Source organism: Sorghum bicolor, chromosome 5, assembly GCF_000003195.3.
Source record: "Sorghum bicolor cultivar BTx623 chromosome 5, Sorghum_bicolor_NCBIv3, whole genome shotgun sequence".
Lineage (NCBI taxonomy): Eukaryota > Viridiplantae > Streptophyta > Magnoliopsida > Poales > Poaceae > Sorghum > Sorghum bicolor.
In genome coordinates, this window is record NC_012874.2 from 51,841,264 (window position 1) to 51,863,040 (window position 21,777).

General features: G+C 41.7%; 1 protein-coding gene and 1 pseudogene across 1 annotated transcript; both read left to right on the top strand.

The window, feature by feature from the left end:
* Positions 16–2,531, top strand: LOC110435951 (protein ALP1-like). The gene is made up of 5 exons (XM_021462065.1): positions 16–37; positions 717–746; positions 835–890; positions 1,783–2,008; positions 2,089–2,531. The coding sequence occupies exons 1-5, from the start codon at positions 16–18 to the stop codon at positions 2,529–2,531; spliced, it is 777 nt and encodes a 258-aa protein (XP_021317740.1).
* LOC8068732 lies at positions 2,905–4,337 on the top strand (annotated as a pseudogene).

Below are 21,777 nucleotides of genomic sequence, written 5' to 3' on the forward strand. Positions count from 1 at the left end.
TTCCTCCCCCACTCCATGCGCTTGGATTCAGAGGCAAGTAGGTGACCTCGGCGCCTCCTTCGCTAGTCCACGAGCATGTAGATCCGGAGGTGTGGCTGAGCCATTTGGAGTTGCCGGTGTCCAATGGTGGCGTCAGCAGGCCGGTCAGTGGCACACGAGAGCCCACCACAGGGGAGTTTCCTTGGGTGCACCATCTCACCACCAGTACAGTGAAGGGCTTTAGCCCCGGGTCGTAAGAGCCTTTAGTCCCGGCTACGGAACCGGGGCTAAGGGCGTGTTTGGTTGCCCGCATATGGGCGAACCAGACTCCCTGGATACAGCCTTTCGGTGTTTGGTTCCCTTCTCTTCTCTCTAGCCTGGCTTAGCGCGTGCAAAAGGACCCCCGGAGCCAGGCTCCCAAGCTACGCTCGAATCGGCCGTTTTTCTTCAGCCTGGCTCGCTCCGTGCTCTCGCGTGCTCGCGCTCCGTGCTCTCGCGTGCTCGCGCGCTCGGCGATTCCGTGCGCGGGGAGATGGCGTGAAGTTTCTAGGGTTACCTCCCTCTTTCCCGCCATTCACCGCCTATATATATCTCCTTTCCCGCTTCCTCCCTGTCTTCTCGTCGCTCCGCGTCTGCGCCGCCGGTTCCTAGGGTTCGTGGTCTTCTCCCTCTCCTCCTTTGTTCTTGGTTTGATTCGTTTCATGCTAATGATTTCTTTCTCACTGGATTTGTTGCAGGGCAAGTGGATCTGACGATTTTCGTAGCCGGTGAGTTCTCCCTCATTTTCTCCTCTTTTTGTTACCGATTTGTAAACCCTAACTTTTGTAAATGTTTGTTGTGGATCTGTGCGTGCAGATCCGACGTCCCCTGAACTGCTGCTGTGCTTTGCTGGGTCTTGTGCGCTGACGTGGGTAATTTGTTCATCTCCTCCCCCTACCCCCCCTCCCTCTAATCTGCACCGTGTGATACAGAGTTTTGCCTTCTTTGATTTGGATGCATGTCATACTTTTAATATTAAGAACAATTATATGAAGATCCTTTTTTGCTAAGCTATTGCTCAAGTCAATGATTACATTGTTATGTCTGAGCATATGTTGAAGTCTATGATGATTGCTTATTATGTCTGAGCATTTGTCCAAGTCTATGATGATTTTCAGTTAGTCTGAGCTTATGTCCTAGTCTGAGCATTTATTTCATGTTTTATCTTCTAGATGGATTTGCAAGAGAAAAGGCACATGCTTTTTGCTCGTGCTGCAGCTCTTGTTGCTGCTATGTATGCCCTACTTTTTGCTAGGATTAGAATGATTCAGTCCTCAAGGCCTCAGATCAGTTATGGTCCTTTGAGTAAGTGGGATGAGGAAAGGCAAAAGAACCTAGACTTAATTTACAACTACAATGATGTTGAGTGTGTGAACATGCTTCGCATGAGAAGGGCACCCTTCTTTAGGTTGTGTAACTTGCTTAGGGAGAGAAAATTGCTAGCAGACAGCATTAATTGTTGTGTAGAAGAGCAAGTTGCTATGTTTCTACATATTGTTGGGCATAACCAACGTTTTAGAGTGATTAGGCAAAACTGGAGAAGGTCTATAGAGACTGTCCATCGCCATTTCAAAGAGGTGTTGTATGCAATTGGTGAACTTAGGCAAGACATGATTAGACCTCCATCCAATGAGACACCCCTTAAGGTTAGCAACAGCCCAAGGTGGTATCCATATTTGAAGGTAAATAATTTGTCATTTAGAATTTAGGTTGTTGCTGCATGGGTTCATGTCAATTCACTATGCACTTTTGCATACCATGTAGGACTGTGTTGGGGCAATAGATGGTACACATATCTATGCTAAAGTGCTAGCCAAGATCCAAGCTGCATTTAGGGGTAGGAAGAACCACCCAACACAAAATGTCCTTGCTGCAGTCGACTTTGACTTGAAATTCACCTATGTTTTGGCTGGCTGGGAGGGATCAGCACATGATGCAACCATTCTAGCTGATGCACTAGAGAGACATGATGGGTTAAGGGTTGCACCAAGTAACTAAGGCCCTTAGTAACATTTTTAAAACATATAGTTACATACACATGAACCTAATGTCTGCCCATTGTTCTTTTAGGCAAGTTCTACTTAGTTGATGCTAGGTATGCATGTCGGCTAGGGTTTCTTCCTCCTTATCGAGGGACTAGGTATCATCTCAAAGAATTTGGTCCTAGGAACAACCCAACAAACTATAAGGAATTATTTAATTTGAGACACTCTAGCCTGAGAGTGACTGTTGAACGTGCCTTCGGTGCTTTGAAGAATCGTTTTTGCATGATTGACAACAAACCCTTCCATCCCTATAAGACACAAGTGAAGTTAGTACTTGCATGTTGTATATTACATAATTGGATCCTTGCTCATGGGGTTGATGAAGTAGTTCCTGCTGAGTTCTCCTGGGTGCCAAATAAGAACCCCCCTTTACCCCATGTCCATATGGATGACAATGCTACTTGGGCTCTTAAAAGGGATGAATGGGCAACCCACATGTGGGCTAATAAGGGTTCCTCTCGCATCTAGACATGTATTGTAAGTTTTGCTCATTTATATTGTAAGGACATAAGCTGTGTTAATTCTGTATTTTATATTTATGCTGAGACTATGGACATATGCTGTGATGACTATTTATTTCTTGAGATACTGCACTTGATCTGAGACTATGGAAAAATGTTGTGATGACTCTTTATTTCTTAAGATAATGCACTACATATGAGGCTTTGTACATATGCAATGATGATGATTACTTCATTTTTTTGTTATTACTTCTTATGAACTGAGGCAAGTAGGCATGTGCTATGATGATTTCTGTTATTACTTCTTATGAACTGAGGCAAGTAGGCATGTGCTATGATGATTTCTGTTTCTAAGTGCCATCTGGCTCTACAAATAGGCCATGGCTGAGGGGGGCATGCCTGCTGACCACCTTGTGTTCCCTGGAGTTGAGCTGGGTGAAGATACAATTGTTGCTGGGGATGTTGGTCATGGGGAGATTGGGGCTGGTGATGTTGGTGCTGGTTTCACAACTGCATCACAGGTTCTAGCTCAGCAAAGGACTAATTTGAGGTGGACTGACCCTATGTCTGGGTTTGTGCTACGCCACATGTGCCAGCTCATAACCACTAGAGTTAGGACTGATAAGGGTTTCAAAGAAGTTCACCTTAATCAGGTAGCCAAAGCGCTGCATGAGTTCAGTGGGCAAGAGGTCACTGGTACCCAGGTATACAACCACCTGAGAAAGTGGAGGCAGAGGTGGGTGAGAGTGACCAAATCGAGAGAGCTAAGTGGTGCTTTGTGGGATGAGGATGCATGCATGATTGTGCTAGAGGAGGAGCACTACAATGGCCATACCCAAGTAAGCAATCTGACCAAAGAGTGTCCACTTCTGACTTCAAACTTATTTCAATGCTAACTGCCACTTCTCATTGTTTGTGTAGGCACATCCCAAAGATGCTGAGCTCCTGAACAAACCCATCCAACACTACAAGCAGATGATGATCATCTTTGGAAATGGTTAGGCAACTGGTAAGTATGCCATGGGATCAAATGAACCATTGGGTACTCCATCTGACTTTGCTGAGAGCTCCCTCAAGCCTGACCCAACAGAGCTTCTTAGTGGGAAAACTGACACAGTTGATGCTACAAAAACTGAGGGGGTTGTTGGGAACAAGAGGAAGAGATCTGTGCTTGCTGATGAGGATGTGGTGTTGTTCACTGGAATGGCAAATGCTGTGAGGGATGTTGCAGATGCTATTAGGTCTACTAAGGTGGAGGATTCTCATCTAGAGTTGTATGCAGCTGTGATGTATGTGCCAGGCTTCATTGACGAAGCCCTGATGTGTGCTTATGGTCACTTGTTGGACAACAAGGCCCTGGGCACAGCTTTTGTCAAGATGGTTGACTCCCACCGTGTCTTGTGGCTGAGGACTTTCTTGGCCAAGCACTACTATGTTTGAGGTGCTTGGAAGCTGGTGGTTGATCCTTTTGTGCAGTGCATGCCCCTCTTTAGGTGACTGCTTGATGGTGTGCAGTGGTGGTTTCTTTTGTGCATAGCTTACTGCAGTTGGTGGTTGTGTAGTGGGCTGACCTACACTTTTGTGCAGTTGATCTGATCCTGCATTCTTCCTACTAACACTAACTTATAGTTAGTGTCTTACATATTCTAGTGTAACCCTGCTCTTCCATCCTAGATCAACCAAGTTGTTGGATGTATTTGATGAGAACCAAGATGGTTCTGAACATGATCTGAGCATGTGCCTATGCATCAGATTTCAAACTATTATTATGCTCATGCATTAATCTGAGCAGGATGCATGCATGTTTTTATTATTTGGTCTGAACACATGCCTAATCTTTGCCTGTGATGTTTTCTTATTTGGTCTGAGCACATGCCTAATCTTGCCAGTGATGTTTTCTTATTTGTGATGTAACTTTTCTGTCTATTTTTTGTTTGTTTGCCAATGATGAGTATGAATAAGTTATATTATGTCATGCCTGTCATCAAAGAATGTGATAGTGAGTTGGCCTACACAAGGTTGTTTCTGACTTTGTTGTGTGGCCAGCTCACTTCACATTCTTCCATGCCATGCATGAGTTTCATTACATACTCTGAGGTTTTGTTCCGGCCTATGATGACAAAAAAAGTATGAGGTGGCTATACTGTTTTTCTTGTGTCATTCATCACATCTGAAGGAACCATAAACTTTACTTAGCAACAATTGGGTCCATGACTCAAGGTGATGGCAAGAAGTTTATGGTCCTCCAGATGCCACGGGTGCCACAATTCTTTGGATTTTCGATTAGAGCTACCAATGATTACTACCTTATCTGTACACATGACAATCTGAGGTGGCTTTACATGTTTAGTTGCTGTTGTATTGTATGGCTACCTTTCATTCATGGGTATCATCAGGACATGAGATACATCCATCCCCAATGCAACAGGTTTGGACTTACCACCTGATGGCTGAGGATGGAGTGTCTCATGGCCCCATGGTACACATGAAACAGTTCTTTGGGATCATGAAAGTTGCCACCAGTGATGATTGTCTTAAACAAAATTTGTGCAGAAAAAATTAATATCTGAGGCCCCTATTATTTGACACTGATGTTACTTTTATGATAATATTTATAACTCAGCAGAATCTGCCTATTTTTCTTGCTACTCTTTTCTTGAACAGCTATGGCTTGGTATGTGGTTCATGTTGGCAAGAAACCGGGTGTGTATTCTAGCTAGGAAGAAGCACATGAGCAGGTGAATGGCTTCAAGGGTAACTGCTATAAGAAATACAACACCAGAAACCAAGCTGTGCAGACCTTCTATGGACATTCCCTTGACAATCCTCCTCTTCTACAACCTGTCAATCCACCTCATGTCTACCATGATGGAAACGATGGGAGCCTAGCCTTGTGGCTTGCAGTTTTTAAAATTGTAATACTTCTAGTTGTAGTTTTGCTAATTGGTTTTCTAATTTGGAAGCTGCTGTAACAGCTTGTGTGTGTGTGGGTAGTGGTAACCTTACCGAAGGTGCAAACTGGTGACAACACCACCTTGTATGCAAGCAACCAAACACCACCTTGTATGTCCAGGATTTGAATTCCATGCGGGCTCAGGTAACCAAACAGCGGCTAATGCTAGCCACGCTGAGCTGATGCAGGTAACCAAACAAGTGCCTGTTGCATGTGTTCATCCTGGCCAATCCTAGCCTGGCTGGCTAGTGCGACCTAGGATCCGCTGGGAAGTGAACCAAACACGCCCTAAGGTTTCGGGACTAAATGTCCCACCTTTAGTCCCGGTTCCAAGGACCGGGACTAAAGGTCCACATTTAGTCCCGGTTGGTAACAGCAACCGGGACTAAAAGGTGCGCCAGGGTGTGCCACCTGGCCTCCACTTTTAGTCCCGGTTGTTGCTACCAACCGGGACTAAAGACTTTTTCTTTTTTCTTTTTCTTTTCATTTAGTTTTCCATTTAGGGTTTACAATTATGTTATCATTATTTTCGAATGCGTATTGTTTGCTGGTAGTTTATGGAACGCACACCTGTAATTTATATAATTTAAAGCATTACATAGAAATATACTATAAAACACTATATATATATAAATAATATGTATCTATAGGTCCATAATATAATATTTACACATATGCTTCACGGACAAAGTATTTACAACACAATTTATCTCCGCCACTCAAGCATCGTACAAATGATCATCGTTATTTGGTTTCATTGGCTCCTGATGGTTGAAGTAGCACTTGCCGCCGGGATTCAGGACTTGGTCGTTAAGAAATCCTGCGATTGTCTCCTGAATTCCTTTTAGGCGCACCGCATCCAACACCTGCTCCTTCAGCCACATCTCCTTTAATAGACATTAAAGAAAAAAGTTAGAGGTATGAATAGGATTGATTAAATAGCAACAAATAAATGAAATAAACTTATTATATATACATGTTACATACTTTTAGGTGCTCAAGATTAGTTCTTTTGGCATACACCATCATGAACTGGCACACATAGTAGCCACACAAATTGTTGCCCGGTGTCTGCCATAGAACCCACTGAAGTAAGATGGGCTTTGAAAGTGCTGCATTCAACTCTGGACGGTGTTTCTGCACGAACTCAGCCCAAACCCTAGCAATAAAACAATCATTATTAATTATCCATTACCAAGTTAAAAGAGCAGAATTTAATATATAGAGATCGGAGTTACCCTTGGATAATATCTATCATTTCTTGGTAATCGTCCTGTGGTTTTCTCAATGAGTCATAGATTACCAATTGACTTTGCCAGAGATCAATGACAATTAGTATCCAATAAAAGCTACATTTGTGTGCATATGTAGGCAAAATTAGTATATATCTTCATATTGATCTGATTAATTAGTTAAATAGAATGTACACACGATAACGACACTTACTTAAAGTTGTAGGGAAAGAGTATATATCTTTTATCTTTTTGGTTGATCAAGAACCTCCGTAGATTTCTCTCCGTTTGAGTTCTCCATAAGACATACGGGGTCTTGTGGTCTTTGAATACAACATTTGGATCCACAAATCCAATCTCCTTGTCATTTCTAACTCTGAGGTCCCTCATCATGTTTCTGCATATGTATAGCGGGTTTCTGTAATTAGTTATATATATACATGATAAGTTACAGATACATTATTGAAAGGAAGAATCACTTACAGACAGAAGCAACTCATTAGAGATTTGTCAAGAGCGTCCATGTGGCATAGTTAGTGTAGCTCATTAAATTGAACATAAATAATATCATCACCACGGAAGTAATGATAGTTTCTAATTCGGACACAAAGATAGTCATCTGCTTTTCTGACACACGCTTCCATGTACCATTTGTTTACCAAGTACATTTGCGTTCCAAGCTTGCTGAGGGCCGCAGGGTTGTATAAACTCTTGCCATTTGTATATTCCTTCTGCCAATGATCAATTTGTGGAGCACTTTGAATTGGTGCCCCCGCTATCATTTGGGCTAAGCTAAGACAAGCTTTCGAAAAAAAAATTTCAAGCTCTTCAAATTTTAAATCTGCCGGTATCTACTGGTCTAGCCCGTCAATGTTTGAACCATATTCATTTCCAAGTGATGGTGGTATTGCTTTTGTTTAGAATTTTCTTGATTCTTGATCATCCGTGCCTGACCCTCTTCTGAGTTCTTAAACTCTACGAACTCATCCCAAAAAGGCCTCAACTTGACGTAGGCCTTGTTGGTGAAATCTGGTGTCCGCCCTTGTGCAACAAAAATCTTGTATAATGTCTTCTTCCAAGCCTGAAATTGTTTAGCCATCTTCTACATAGCCCAGATTTTAACCTTCTCCTTCAAAGCTTCATCCTGTGTATCGAGCGTGAAATGTTGAAGGATATCTTGCCAAATCAATTCCTTATCACGATCTGAGACAAAACTAATATTAGGGTTATCTTTCCGTTGCCTCCTTTCACGAGCACTGACCGGGAGCCTGTCCCTTACAAGGTAGCCACAGTGCGCAACAAATTTTTTAGAATTAGCTCCAAGTAATTATCATGTACCCAGGGGCGGACCCACGGGGTATGCTAGGTGGGCCACGGCATACCCTGTGGGTCAGCCCTCTACTTAATTAATAGTGCATTGTTTACATATAGATATTTGCAACAAGTACTATTAGTATGCCTTGCTAGCCCAATGGTATGTCTTTTGGTTCTTAATCAAGAGGTCACCAGCTCAAACCTTTGCAGCTGCAATTTTCGTTTTCATTTTCTGTTTCCCATTTCTTTATTCTCCTTTTTTTTGCCCCTTTAAAAATTACCTATATCTAATATGTTTTTTATATTTATTCCATCTTGCTATGTCCCGTAAAATCTCACATGCGAATAGTTTTAAATTTGTGGTCTTTTATCCCCTCTCAATATTAATAACTAGTATAATATATTTTGTCCTTTACTTTCTAATTTTATTTATCCTAAGTTGTTGTTTCCTACGAGACACCTCATGAAATAAAATAATAAATAAAAATAATATAACCTCGACTTCGTTTTATTATTATATCAATAGCTATATGCCATGAAATTTTAATTCTCTATTTTCTTTTGTAACTTTTAAAATTAAGTATGGATTAGTTTTTATATTATTTTTATCCCATCATGTTGTATCCCATGACACCTATGTTTCTTTATTTTTATTTTTTATCCCCTCTAGATATCATAACTATAAATAATATATTTATCCTTTCTTTTGCTATCTTTTCATCCCATCTTGCTGCATGTCTCTTTTATGGCTACTATTTCGAATTATTTGTATTTCTTTTCTTTATATCATAATTTATTATAATTTTTAGCTAATCTTTAAATTTAAGACTTATCATATTATTTAATGCACATAGTTTTTACCAAATTGGAAGTGGTTTTATCGAATTGCGTAAGATTTTTTTTTGTGCGGCATACCCTGTGATAAAATTCTGGGTCCGCCACTATCTGTACTCTCATCGAATTCCGACAGAATGTACCGACCCTCCAACGGCTTCTTCGGGCCGCGCACTTTTCTACTCTTCTCAGAAGTTGTCGCCGATTTAGAGGGCTCCACAAACAAGTATAAATATATTAGTATAAATGTCATTTATTTAAATTTCATATATATACATATATATATACTAGATTATAGATAGACCTGATCAGGATTGTCTTCCACAAGTTCTTCATAATTAGCAAAGTACTGACTCCCATCATCTTCGCCTTGGGGATCTGGATTGGCACCGCTGTTGCTTAGGTCCATCATTGCATCATCCATGTTGTCATTCGGATTGGCCATTTCTGCAAATTTAATCAAGTGTTAAAAGTTTTTGACGCGATCAACAAAAATTATTTGGATAGGCTAAACTTAGACAATATTCGATACAACAACTAAGATAAATTATAAAATAGAAATTATACATCTCATCTCAATATCTATCCCTACTAACTAATTACAACATAGGATAAATTATATCATATAAATTATATAATACAAAAGATAAATTATAAAATAGAAATTATACATCTAATCTCAATGTCTATCCCTACTAACTAATTACAACACAAGATAAATTATATCATATAAATTATATAATACAAAAGATAAATTATAAAATAGAAATTATACATCTCATCACAATATCTATCCCTACTAACTAATTACAACATAGCATAAATTATATCGTATAAATTATATAATACAAAAGATAAATTATAAAATAGAAATTGTACATCTCATCTCAATGTCTATCCCTACTAACTAATTACAACACAGGATAAATTATATCATATAAATTATATAATACAAAAGATATATTATAAAATAGAAATTATACATCTCATCTCAATATTTATCCCTACTAACTAATTACAACATAGGATAAATTATATCATATAAATTATATAATACAAAAGATAAATTATAAAATAGAAATTGTACATCTCATCTCAATGTCTATCCCTACTAACTAATTACAACACATGATAAATTATATCATATAAATTATATAATACAAAAGATAAATTATAAAATAGAAATTATACATCTCATCTCAATATCTATCCCTACTAACTAATTACAACATAGGATAAATTGTATCATATAAATTATATAATACAAAAGGTAAATTATAAAATAGAAATTATACATCTCATCTCAATATCTATCCCTACTAATTAATAACAACACATGATAAATTATATCATATAAATTATATAATACAAAAGATAAATTATAAAATAGAAATTATACATCTCATCTCAATATCTATCCCTACTAACTAATTACAACACAGGATAAAATTATATCATATAAATTATATAATACAAAAGATAAATTATAAAATAGAAATTATACATCTCATCTCAATATCTATCCCTACTAACTAATTACAACACAGGATAGTAATGGAATAAATTCTAATTTTTATTTTGATTAAAGTAATGGAATAAATTCCAATTTTTATTTAAATTAAAGTAACTTGTGCTTTCTATATTCAAGTTCAACTATACACAACAAGGTTTTTAATTATGTCTCAAGTAAATTTATAGTATAAAAATATAAAAATAATTAATCTAATAATATTTATATCTTTTAGAGAAATGTCATAAAAATTTTAAATTGTTTGATTTTTAAAAAGTGTACGTTTCGTGAGCGCATGTGTTTCGTCGATCGGAGTACAACAAGTGTAGATGTAGGGGTATGTTTTGGCGAGAGATACGTATTTCTCGTGGGCATGTGTTTGGGAACCGATTCATAGTTTTGATTCAAATAAAATTCACTAAAATGATTTTTATCATGCATTTGGGCCACAACAATTTCATGGTTTAAATTATAGTTTTGATTCAAATAAAATTCACTAAAATGATTTCATAGTTTTCATTCAAATAAAATTCACTAAAATCATCTCATTCATACAACATATCATCTCATTCATACAACAAATCAACAATTCATACAACACATCATCAATAATCATTTTTTTTCTCTGTGTACGTGCTCACCCTTGACGACGGCGGCGCGGGCGTTCTCTGGCCGGGGAGGAGACGGCCAGGGGCGCTCTGACGAGGGCGAGGAGGCGGCCACGGGGGCACTCTGACGAGGGCGAGGAGGCGGCCGCGGGGGCGATGAGGGCGAGGAGGCGGCGCCGGAGAAGCTCGAAGGCGGCACGGCGGCGCGACGACGACGTACGGCTCGGGGATGACGAGGAGGCGGCGCGACGATGTCCGGAGGCGAGGAAGCGGCGGCGGCGCTCGTCCTGGAGTGTCTCTACGCCGGAGAAGAAGGAGGCAGCGGCGGCTCGGGCAGGATGTGGAGGCAGCGCGGGGAGCGGCGGCGGTGAAAACGGCTAGGGCAACGTCGATCTGGAGGATGAAGACGACCGTTTTCTTATATACACGCGGGGACCTTTAGTCCCGGTGCGTAGCACCAACCGGGACTAAAGGGTCTTTAGTCCTGGTTGGTGCTAGGTCCACCCTTTAGTCCCGGTTCAACCGGGACTAAAGTCTACCTTTAGTCCCGGTTCTAGCCAGGAACCGGGACTAAATATATTTTCAGTTTCTTATTTATTTATGCATACAATAATTAGATTAATGTTGTTAATTACATAGTAAATAGAATAATAGGTATTAATTTGTTAAAAAATAATAGTTCCATTTCTTTTTGTCTAATTGCTTACATAATCAATTTGGAAACATAAAATCATTTCATCACTTATATTAGCAATCTTAAATATGAAAAATAATTAGTATTTTGTTAATGCAAAAATGTATTATTTAATTTTAATATCTTAAAGCAGATGTTTTTGATAGAAAATTTTGTTTGTGCAATATTTAAACGTAAATTTTGTTTATTTATCATCATTTATCTCCAAAATTATGATATACGTGATATTCACCATTACATCGGATTATTTTTTAAAAAATTTTCTCTATTTCTTATTTATTTATGCTTACAACAATATTCACCATTACATCGGATTATCTCTAACAACTTTGCATTCAAATTTTTTTCATTTCAAGTCATCAAATGGATCATTTGACCAAGTTTGACCAAAGTCAAAGCATTGGTTTTTAGAAACACACACTTTGACCGAACCCTATATGGTCCCAAATGGAAAAGTAATGAATACAAAGTTTGTTGCACTCATCAAGTTCTACATTTTGTCTAATGGTCAACTTTTCTTTTGGAAAAGTTTGAACCACTCAATTTTGAATTTTGATAGAATTCATAGCCACGCATCGGTTTTCGGAACCCTAGATGGTCTGGAACGGAAAAGTCATGAATACCAATATTGTTCCACTCATCAAAATCTATATTTAATATATAGACCATTTTTGCATTTGACAAAGTGTGTGTGAAGGTGTAGTTTAAAATCCACAATTGACACATGTAGTTTCATATAGTTTGTGTGAGATTCAAGAATTGGTGGGTATTGTGAACTTAAACTTTCTCAAATGGAAAATTTGTCTATATAAAAAATTTAGATCTTGATGATATCTAACAACTTGGTATTCAAAATTTTTTCATTTTAAGTAATTTAGTTTGTCATTTGACCAAGTTTGACCAAGTTTGACTATTTTTGCATTTGACAAATAATTGACACATCTCTTATAATAGCAAACTTAAATGTCATTTCATTATTTGAAATGATATAAAATAAGAAAAACTAATATAAACATCTTAAGTTACAATTGTCACATACACATACTATATTGCAATCTATTTATTAGGCGAGCACAATAGTGATCTTCTTTTTGACGTATGTTCCTTGATCATGATCTTGACATAACCATGGAGTGTCCTCAGCATTTATCAGTATGCTCGGATCTTTGGTCACATTGAAAGGCGTGATTCGGTCATCCCTTTCATAATCTTCTGAAATATCTGACTTGTCCTCAATTCCCACAATGTTTCTTTTCCCTGAGAGAACTATATGGCGTTTTGGCTCGTTTGTTGATTTGTTGTCATTTTTCCCTCTCTTCTGTTTTGTAGACATGTCTTTCACATAGAACACCTGATTCACATCAGCAGCAAGGACGAATGGTTCATCTTTATAACCAACATTGTTGAGGTCCACTGTTGTAATTCCATAGTCTTTGTCAACTGTCACCCTGCCTCCGGTAACCTTCACCCATTGGCACCGGAACAAAGGGATTTTAAAATTAGGTGCGTAGTCTAGTTCTCAAATCTCCTCTATACGGCCATAATATGTTTGTCTGTTTCCATTCAGGTCTATGGCGTCTACGCGAACTCCACTATTTTGGTTCATGCTTCTTTTATCTTGGCCTAGGGTGTAAAATATATTTCCATTTATCTCGTACCCTTTGTATGTGAGGATGTGCCATGATGGTTGCCTAGCCAACAAATACAGTTGCTCATCAATCTGGTCATTACCCTGACATTCTTTTCGTAACCAATCACTGAAAGTGTCTATGTGCTGACGCATAAACCAAGCTTCATTCTTCTCTGGGAATTGCGATCGTAGGAAGTCCTTGTGTTTCGTGACATACGACTCCACCACGGATGAGTTTTGAAGAACTGTATAGTGTGCTTTATTGAAAGAATCGTCCCCCGTACCGATGTATGTTTTCTTTCCTAGTATTCCCTTTCCACTCAGTCTCCCCTCATGGCGCGATTCAGGAACACCAATTGGGTCAAGTTCATGAATGAATTCAACACAGAACTCAATGACCTCCTTTGTCCCATAGCCCTCGGCGATGCTTCCTTCTAGCCGAGCACGTTGGTGAACATATTTCTTCAGAACTCCCATAAACCTCTCAAAGGGAAACATATTATGTAGGAACACAGGACCCAGAATATTGATCAACTTGACCAGATGAACTAGGAGGTGTGTCATGATATCAAAGAAGGATGGAGGGAACACTAACTCAAAGCTGACAAGACATTGAACCACATCATTCTGTAGAGCAGCTAGTTCCAGTGGATTGATTGCCTTCTGAGAAATTGCATTGAAGAATGCACATAGCTTTACGGTGGCCAGACATACATGTGGAGGTAGAATTCCTCTTAATGCAACTGGAAGCAATTGCGTCATAAGCACATGGCAGTCATGCGACTTTAAGTTCAGAAATTTCTTCTCAGGCACATTAATTATACCTTTTATATTAGAGGAGAATCCAGATGGGATCTTGATGCTGCTTAAGCATTCAAACATGATTTCTTTCTCTTCATTGCTAAGAGTGTAGCTAGCAGGTCTTAAATATTGGCGTCCATCATCTGTCTTCTCTGGATGCAGGTTGTCTCGTTCTTCCATGCGTTGCAAGTCTTGTCGTGCTTCAAGTGAATCCTTAGGCTTACCATATACACCCATGAATCCTAGAAGGTTCACACAAAGATTCTTTGTTAGGTGCATGACGTCGATTGCATTCCGGACCTCTAGGACTTGCCAACAGGGTAGCTCCCAAAATATTGACTTCTTCTTCCACATGGGTGCATGACCCGCTGCATCTTTTGGAACTGGTTGGCTGCCTTGTCCCTTACCAAAAACTACTTTCACATCCTTAACCATCTCAAATACATCTTCTCCAGTTCTGTTGCGAGGCTTGCATCGGTGGTCTGCCTTACCTTTAAAATGCTTTCCTTTCTTTCTAACTGGGTGATTCATAGAAAGAAATCGACGATACCCAAGGTACACGACCTTTCTGCATTTTTTCAAATATATACTATCAAGGTCATCAAAACAATTCTATCTGTTTTGCTTCGTACGTAGTAGTGGGCAGTTCATTAGGCTTCGGCAGCATTTTTTTGATCTTCAGTAATTGCCCAAATGCCTTATCGGATACACCATTCTGTGCCTTCTATTTTAACAATTCTAGTGTTGTACCCAGTTTTTTTTGCCCATTCTGGGCAGATGGGTATAGTAATGTCTTGTGATCTTCTAATATGTGCTCAAACTTTGTCTTCTCTTTTTCACTTTTGCAATCTTTTTGTGCACCATGAATGACATCACCAAGAGCATCATCTTCAACACGTGCGCCTTCTGCACCTGCCTCATCTTCAGCTTCTCCCATTGCTGTATCACATTTTGAGCAATAATGTCGTCAGGCTCCAACTGTTCTTCTTCACTTTCTTCCATCATTATCCCATTTTCTCCATGCTTGGTCCAACAAATATAGTTTGGCATAAAACCCGACTTCAAAAAATGTGAGTGAATATTTCTAGAGCTAGAATATTCCTTCAAATTCTGACACAAGGCACATGGGCAACATATGAATCCATCCCGCTTGTTTTGCTCGGCCACTCTTAAGAAATAATGCACACCATCAATGAATTCTTTGGAGTGGCGATCGGCATTGTACATCCAATGACGTGTCATTGTCTGCATTGCAACGTAAAGTTTTAAAAGTTTCTAATTTTTATAAAGAAACTAAAGTAACAAATAACCTAAAATTCTCTATTTCTGGTTTTTCTAAACCAACAAAATTAAAAAGACATAAAAGTTCTCTATTTTCTAACTAATCATGAAATGTGGTATACATACTAGTTATAATTAACTAATTAACTATGTCATAAAGTGCAAATTAAAGAAATATAAGTTTCTAATTTTTAATAGAGAAATTAAAGTAACAAAAAACCTAAAATTCTCTATTTCTAATTTTTCTAAACAACCAAAATTAAAAAAGCACAAAAGTTATCTATATTTCTAACTAATCATGAAATGTGGTATGCATATTAGTTATAATTAACTAATTAACATTGTCATAAATTGCAAATTAAAGTATTATAAGTTTCTAATTTTTAATAGAGAAATTAAAGTAACAAAAAACCTAAAATCCTCTATTTTTAAATTTTCTAAACAAGCAAAATTAAAAAAAGCACAAAAATTCTCTATTTTTCTAAATAATCATAAAATGTGGTATGCATACTAGTTATAATTAACTAACTAAATCGGTCAAAAATTGCAAATTAAAGTATTATATGTTTTTAATTTTTTAAACTAATTAAAATAAAAAAAATATTACCACTATTTCTCTAAAAAACGCGTCGCTTTTGAAATGGCCATGAAGCTAATAACCTCTTAAAAAACCATAAAATAAAAAACAATATACATAACACTAGAAAATGACATATGCCGCTTCTAAATGTTGAGAAGATGAAGCTAGTGACCTCTTAACAAGTCGATGACGATGTAGAAATGATGAAATGAATCAATAGCCGGAGATGAGAGCAAGAACAAACAACTCCAAAGAAGAACACAGCAAAAGAGTGAAGATCGATGGGCTCGGCCACGGGAAGAAGAGTTTAAATATGGGGAGGGACATTTAGTCCCGCTTCCTTTTAAAAACCGGGTCTAAATTCCAACACTAGTCCCAGCCGGTGGGACGGACCGGGACAACAGCTTTTAATCCCGGTTGGTGGTACCAACCGGGACTAAAGGCTAGGCTTTAGTCCCGGTTGGTGAGACCAACCGGGACTAAAGGTTCCCTCTGCCGATGTCTGACAAAATAGCCGTTGGGCAGGGGACTTTTAGTCCCGGTTGGTCTCACCAACCGGAATTAAATATGTTTTGTCCCAGACGCGGTTTTGATCGAGATTATTGTTCATTTTGGACGAGTGACCAAAGACTGTTCTGTAGTAGTGCACCCGCATCCTCTGGCACGTCTCCTCTCTCGATCTGGTGTTGGCGCACCACATCCACCCGCATCCTTTAGCGCACCTCCTCCCTCTCGATCTGGTGTTGTTGTGGCATGGTTACAGATTTTTTTCCTTCCTTCTCTTCTTTGAACTCTGTCATTATTCGTTTTCGAGTGGTTATACAGTTTGATTCGATCTATTGCCTAGCATTATTTAATTTATGGTCGATTTTGTTATGAATTTTGGATTCTTGTGCAAGATTTGAGGAATGATGTGTTCTGTGATAGATTTTTAAAGTAGGGCTTGTGTATATTTGCATAGTATGTATTCGATTTAGAGCTCTTTTTGATTCCAGCTAGATTTTTGGTCGAATAAGAGCATCTCTAAAGCAATTGAACTTTTCATTCTTGAAATTTGTCAAAAATCTTAAAAATTGCTCTCATTTTGGCAAACTTGGTATTTTTGCATAGACACAATGACTTAGCAATTTTGATATCCCGAGAATCTTGAACTTCTTGTCGTACCCGTATTCCTCACGTCGCGGTAGTTTCCCACGATATGAGTCTTCGCGTGCGACTATTCTCTTTCCCCCGCGTGCCGCCTCCTTTTTTCTGCGCACCGCCTCCTTTTCTTGCAGCGACGTGAGGCTAGGAGATCCATGAGATGTAGATCGATGAACGTGGTCATACGTGAGACCTCGAGCAGATGTCGCCGGCCTGGATCAAGCAACGACGTCTTTTGGCGACCTCGAAGCCTGTTGCCTCGATCGGATTTCGACGACCTGGACCAAGCGGCGACGTGGACTTGTGGGACGACACGGCCACGTGACACGCGAGACAATTGGCGGCGACGGGCGAAGGAATTGCGCGCGATGATGAAAGATTTCTGGACAAAAATAGTTGGGTCCACTATTTTGAAAAATACCAAGTCAAAAATGTCAAACACTTGGAGATGAACTTATTTGTCCTTTGGCAGAACGTTTAGAGACTTGGCAAACTTCAACAAATGGCAAATTCCAATTGCATAACTGTTGCAGATGCTAACACTATAGATGTACAACGGGCCGGCCGGCACGGCACGGGGCGGGCCATGTCAGGCCACGGGCCGACCGGGCCGGGCCACCACCGTGCTGCGGCCCATGGTCCGGTCCGTGGGCCATTTTCTCGGGCCGTGCCGCCCGTTCAGCCCGGTCGGGCCGGGCCGGCCCACAACCCGACAAGCATATCATGTCTTAATTTACCAGTTTTTTTAACAAAAGTCAATTTTTTTCACAAATCATAGCATATGAAAGAAGTAGCATACAATTTCATTGTTTCAAGCAAAACATATCTCAATTCACAAGTTATATCAAAGAGAAAGAGCACAAAATCACAACATATAAAACAAAATAAGCGGACTGTGTCGAGCCACGGGCCGACCGGGCCGGACCACCACCGTGCTGCGGGCCGAGGGTGTGGCCCATGGCCCGGTCTGGCAACGAGCCAGGCTGCCCGTGGCCCGCAAGCACCGGACCGGGCCGTGCCACGGACCGGGCCAAATTTAACGGGCCAAATTTAACACGTCAACCCGACACACATGCACTCCGGCTCCCATGATTCCAGCTCGGCTTGGGCGCTTGCCTTCGGTAGCCAAAGCCAATTGAGAGACTGATAGATCCTGCCGAAACGGTAAACAGAAAAAAAACGCTGGTGTGGGTGGCGGACAGAATCATGGGGACAGACTGAAAATTTTACAATTTATTGTTGGATATATATGCCCAAACACGGTCGACCCTGAATATACATGTTTACTCTTTTGGGTGAGCCTGGCAACGGGGACGGGAGAAAGCCAGCGTGGACCCTCATTTATGGTCATCCATTTGTCAGAATTTGGCAACGCTTTTTTTGTCTAGCCTATTTGTTCTATAATATGTCTATATTCTATACTATCTAGAATGCTCTCTTGGTTAGCACTCTAGTTTGTGGCTGCCTAAGTGCAACAGATGGTGGTGTGGTTAGGGCTGGCTGATTGGATAGTAAGCCTTCTTTATGGTGCTCTGATTTCTTCTGAAAACTCTGTATCCAAATGATATAAAATAGGAGAAATCACTCGCATTGAAAAGAACAAGAGCAAAATTTCTAAATACAAGATTCTGTCCTAGAGAGCCGAGAGCGCCCATGGTGCTTAATTTCTTGCTCGAAGGTCATGGGGCCAAGTCCTAGCAAGTAGCAACTTGGATGTGCATGGCCGCATGGCTATGGAAACTCCTCGTGGATGAGCTGGATCCCGCCTGCGGCGTGCACTTGCTTCCTACGATCTTGTGGCGGCTGGTAGGAGAAGGAAAAAAGTGGAGTAAGCTACGGTTAGAGGGCTGCTTTTTATCTTATAATGTCCCGCGCGTTGCTGTGGGAATTACCAGTAAAATTATATTATCATAATATATATTAGTAGATGATTTTAAGTATTCTAGCATGGACAACTAAATATATGTTAGAAAATGATGTGGTTTGTTAATGTGAATAACATAAATACAGGATAAATGTGGGGGTATAAACCCCTATACCCTTATGGCTAGACTTTAGCCAGGAAGCTTGGCCCACTACGAGACGAGTTCAAGGCTTGATCCGACAGCTCGGAGTTTCGCACAAGGAAACAAGACGTGGAGATCAAGCAGGATTCTAGTCGGTTAGAATAGGAATTGATATCGAATTATCTATGGCAATTGTAACCGACTAGGATTAGTTTCTAGATCTGTAACCCTGCCCTCCAGACTATATAAGGAGGGGCAAGGGACCCCCCTATCACATCATATTCTCTCAACACAAGTCAATACAACCAGACGCAGGACGTAGGTATTACGCCAACTCGGCGGCCGAACCTGGATAAAAAGCTTGTCCGTGTCTTGCGTCACCATCGAGTTCGTAGTTTGCGCACCGTCTACCGATAAACTACTACCGTGGGTATACCCCAAGGTAGACTGCCGACCAGCTTTCGTCGACAGTGGCGCGCCAGGTAGGGGGTGTGCGTGCAACTTTTCCGGCGAACAAGATGGTCACGATCCCAGCTTCCGCGACCGTGCCCGAAGGCCTCACGTTCACCGTCGGCCAGATCACGTGGACGACGTGCAGCGGCGGCTTCACGACCACGGTTCCGAAAGAGGTCCAGATCCAATCTGAGATCACGCCGTCTCCGACCACACGCATGACGGCACCAAGCTCCCGACCACCGTTCCCACTTTACAAGGGAAAGGAGATCGACTGCTCGGACCTCCTCCAAGCGCTCGATCGCGCTGACTCCAAGCTACTCGAAGTCTCCCAACTAATAGATGGAGTTCTGCGCCAGCCCGACCAAGCTGCTCGAGCGGATTTTTCGAAATCCCGCCGCCCAACTCGTGTCGCCACACACGAACGGCTGGGAACGTCCCTGACGATAACCTCAACCCCTCAGGACGGTCCGTCGAGCTCAAAAAGGAAGACTATCCTCGCGGCCTGAACAACTCGGCCTCTGTTTACTCACAGCATGTCCAATCCGTTTTTAGCAAAGCGGGCTGGTCGCCGACAAGGAACAATCGCCACCGTGTCAACATGGTGACAATCCGAGAGCTACGGGACGGCCAGGTTTCCAGCACCAACTCAAGCACCGGCTCCGTCCCCACCGAGGTTATAAACACCGAAGACGAGGGCTACGACCTGGATTTTCCTTCGCACCCTCCGGGTTTTGACCGATTCCCGATATTCCCCCCCGGCGAGGGGATATCGTGTTCAATGTCAGCGCCGACGAACCGGCCGTTGACGGAGAAACAGATGACCAGAGGCAACTCCGCGAACAGCGTAACGCCGATCGCGCCCGACGGCGTGCGGACGAGCAACAGCAGATGCCACCAAGTAACCTCAACGATGCCTTTGACATGGTCGGGGACCAGCCGGTCTACAAAACGCCAAGCGCCAACGTGGCTGTCGCCATGGCCAACCTGGATCGGCTTCCTGACACCCCCGAATGCCAGGGAGTCCGGACCAGTATCCGAGCACACCTGATCGCCGCAATGGGTCAGACAGCCACTCTGCTCAAGAGAGTCCAGGACGTCTCTTATACGGAAGCCGCCTCCGACCAGACTAATCGTAGCCGGGCCTCACCCAGCAGGCGTCGCCGCAGCCGCTCCCCCGACAACCGGCGAGGGGACTCACGGCGCGACGATGGTGGTCGGGACGCCGATGGCCGCCGCCAGCAGAACTGCGTACGCGGCCAAGAAGAAGAAGATCAACACAGGGATCTCCGCCACAACATCCCTCCCAAAGATGCCCGGGACCGCATCAACAGGCGCGCCGCAGAGAGAGCAGTCCACGAAAACCTGCGCCGCATCGAGTACGACGCGACCCACGGTCCTCCGGGCCTAAGGCAGTTCTCCTCACACCTCCGCCAGGTCGTGTGGCCCCGCAATTTCAAGCTCGAAAAACTTAAAAAATACGACGGCAAGGAAAATCCAGAGAACTGGATCACTCTCTACGAAATCGCCGTCCGATCAGCGGCAGGAGATGAGCACGTCATGGCTAACTACTTCCCCGTAGTCCTCGACCAGGCTGGTCATCAGTGGCTTCTCGGCTTGCCCGAGGACTCCTTCGACTCTTGGGAAGAGCTACGACAGGCTTTCATCGACAACTTCATCGCCACATGCGAGCAGCCCGGAAACAAGTATGACCTTGAAAGGATAAGAGACAGGAAGAATGAACCTCTGCGCGATTACATCCGACGATTCTCGGATATGCGCCTCAAAATCCCGAAGATTTCTCACGACGAGGCCATATCAGCCTTTATCAAGGGCTTGCGTTTCCATGAAGCGCTGAGGAACAAGCTGTTGCGTAAGCGCCCATCAACGGTAGCAGAGCTCCTCGCCACGGCTAAAAATTACGCCGATGCTGATGACGCAGAAAAACTAATCCGAGACGATGCGAGAGGCCCCGACCAGCCCTCCCGGCGAGATGACGGTCGTGGTCGCTACGACAACAGAAGTCACCGCCGCTCCGACAACCGCGACCACCGAGAGGGTTGGGATCGGCGGCGCGACAGCCGCGACGACTTCAGAGGAAAGCGCCCTCGCGAATACGACCACGAAGTAAATACGGTCAAACGTCCCAATGGACGACGGGACTACCAAGACGACTACAACAAAACGTTGAAGGGACCGTGCCAGCTACACCCA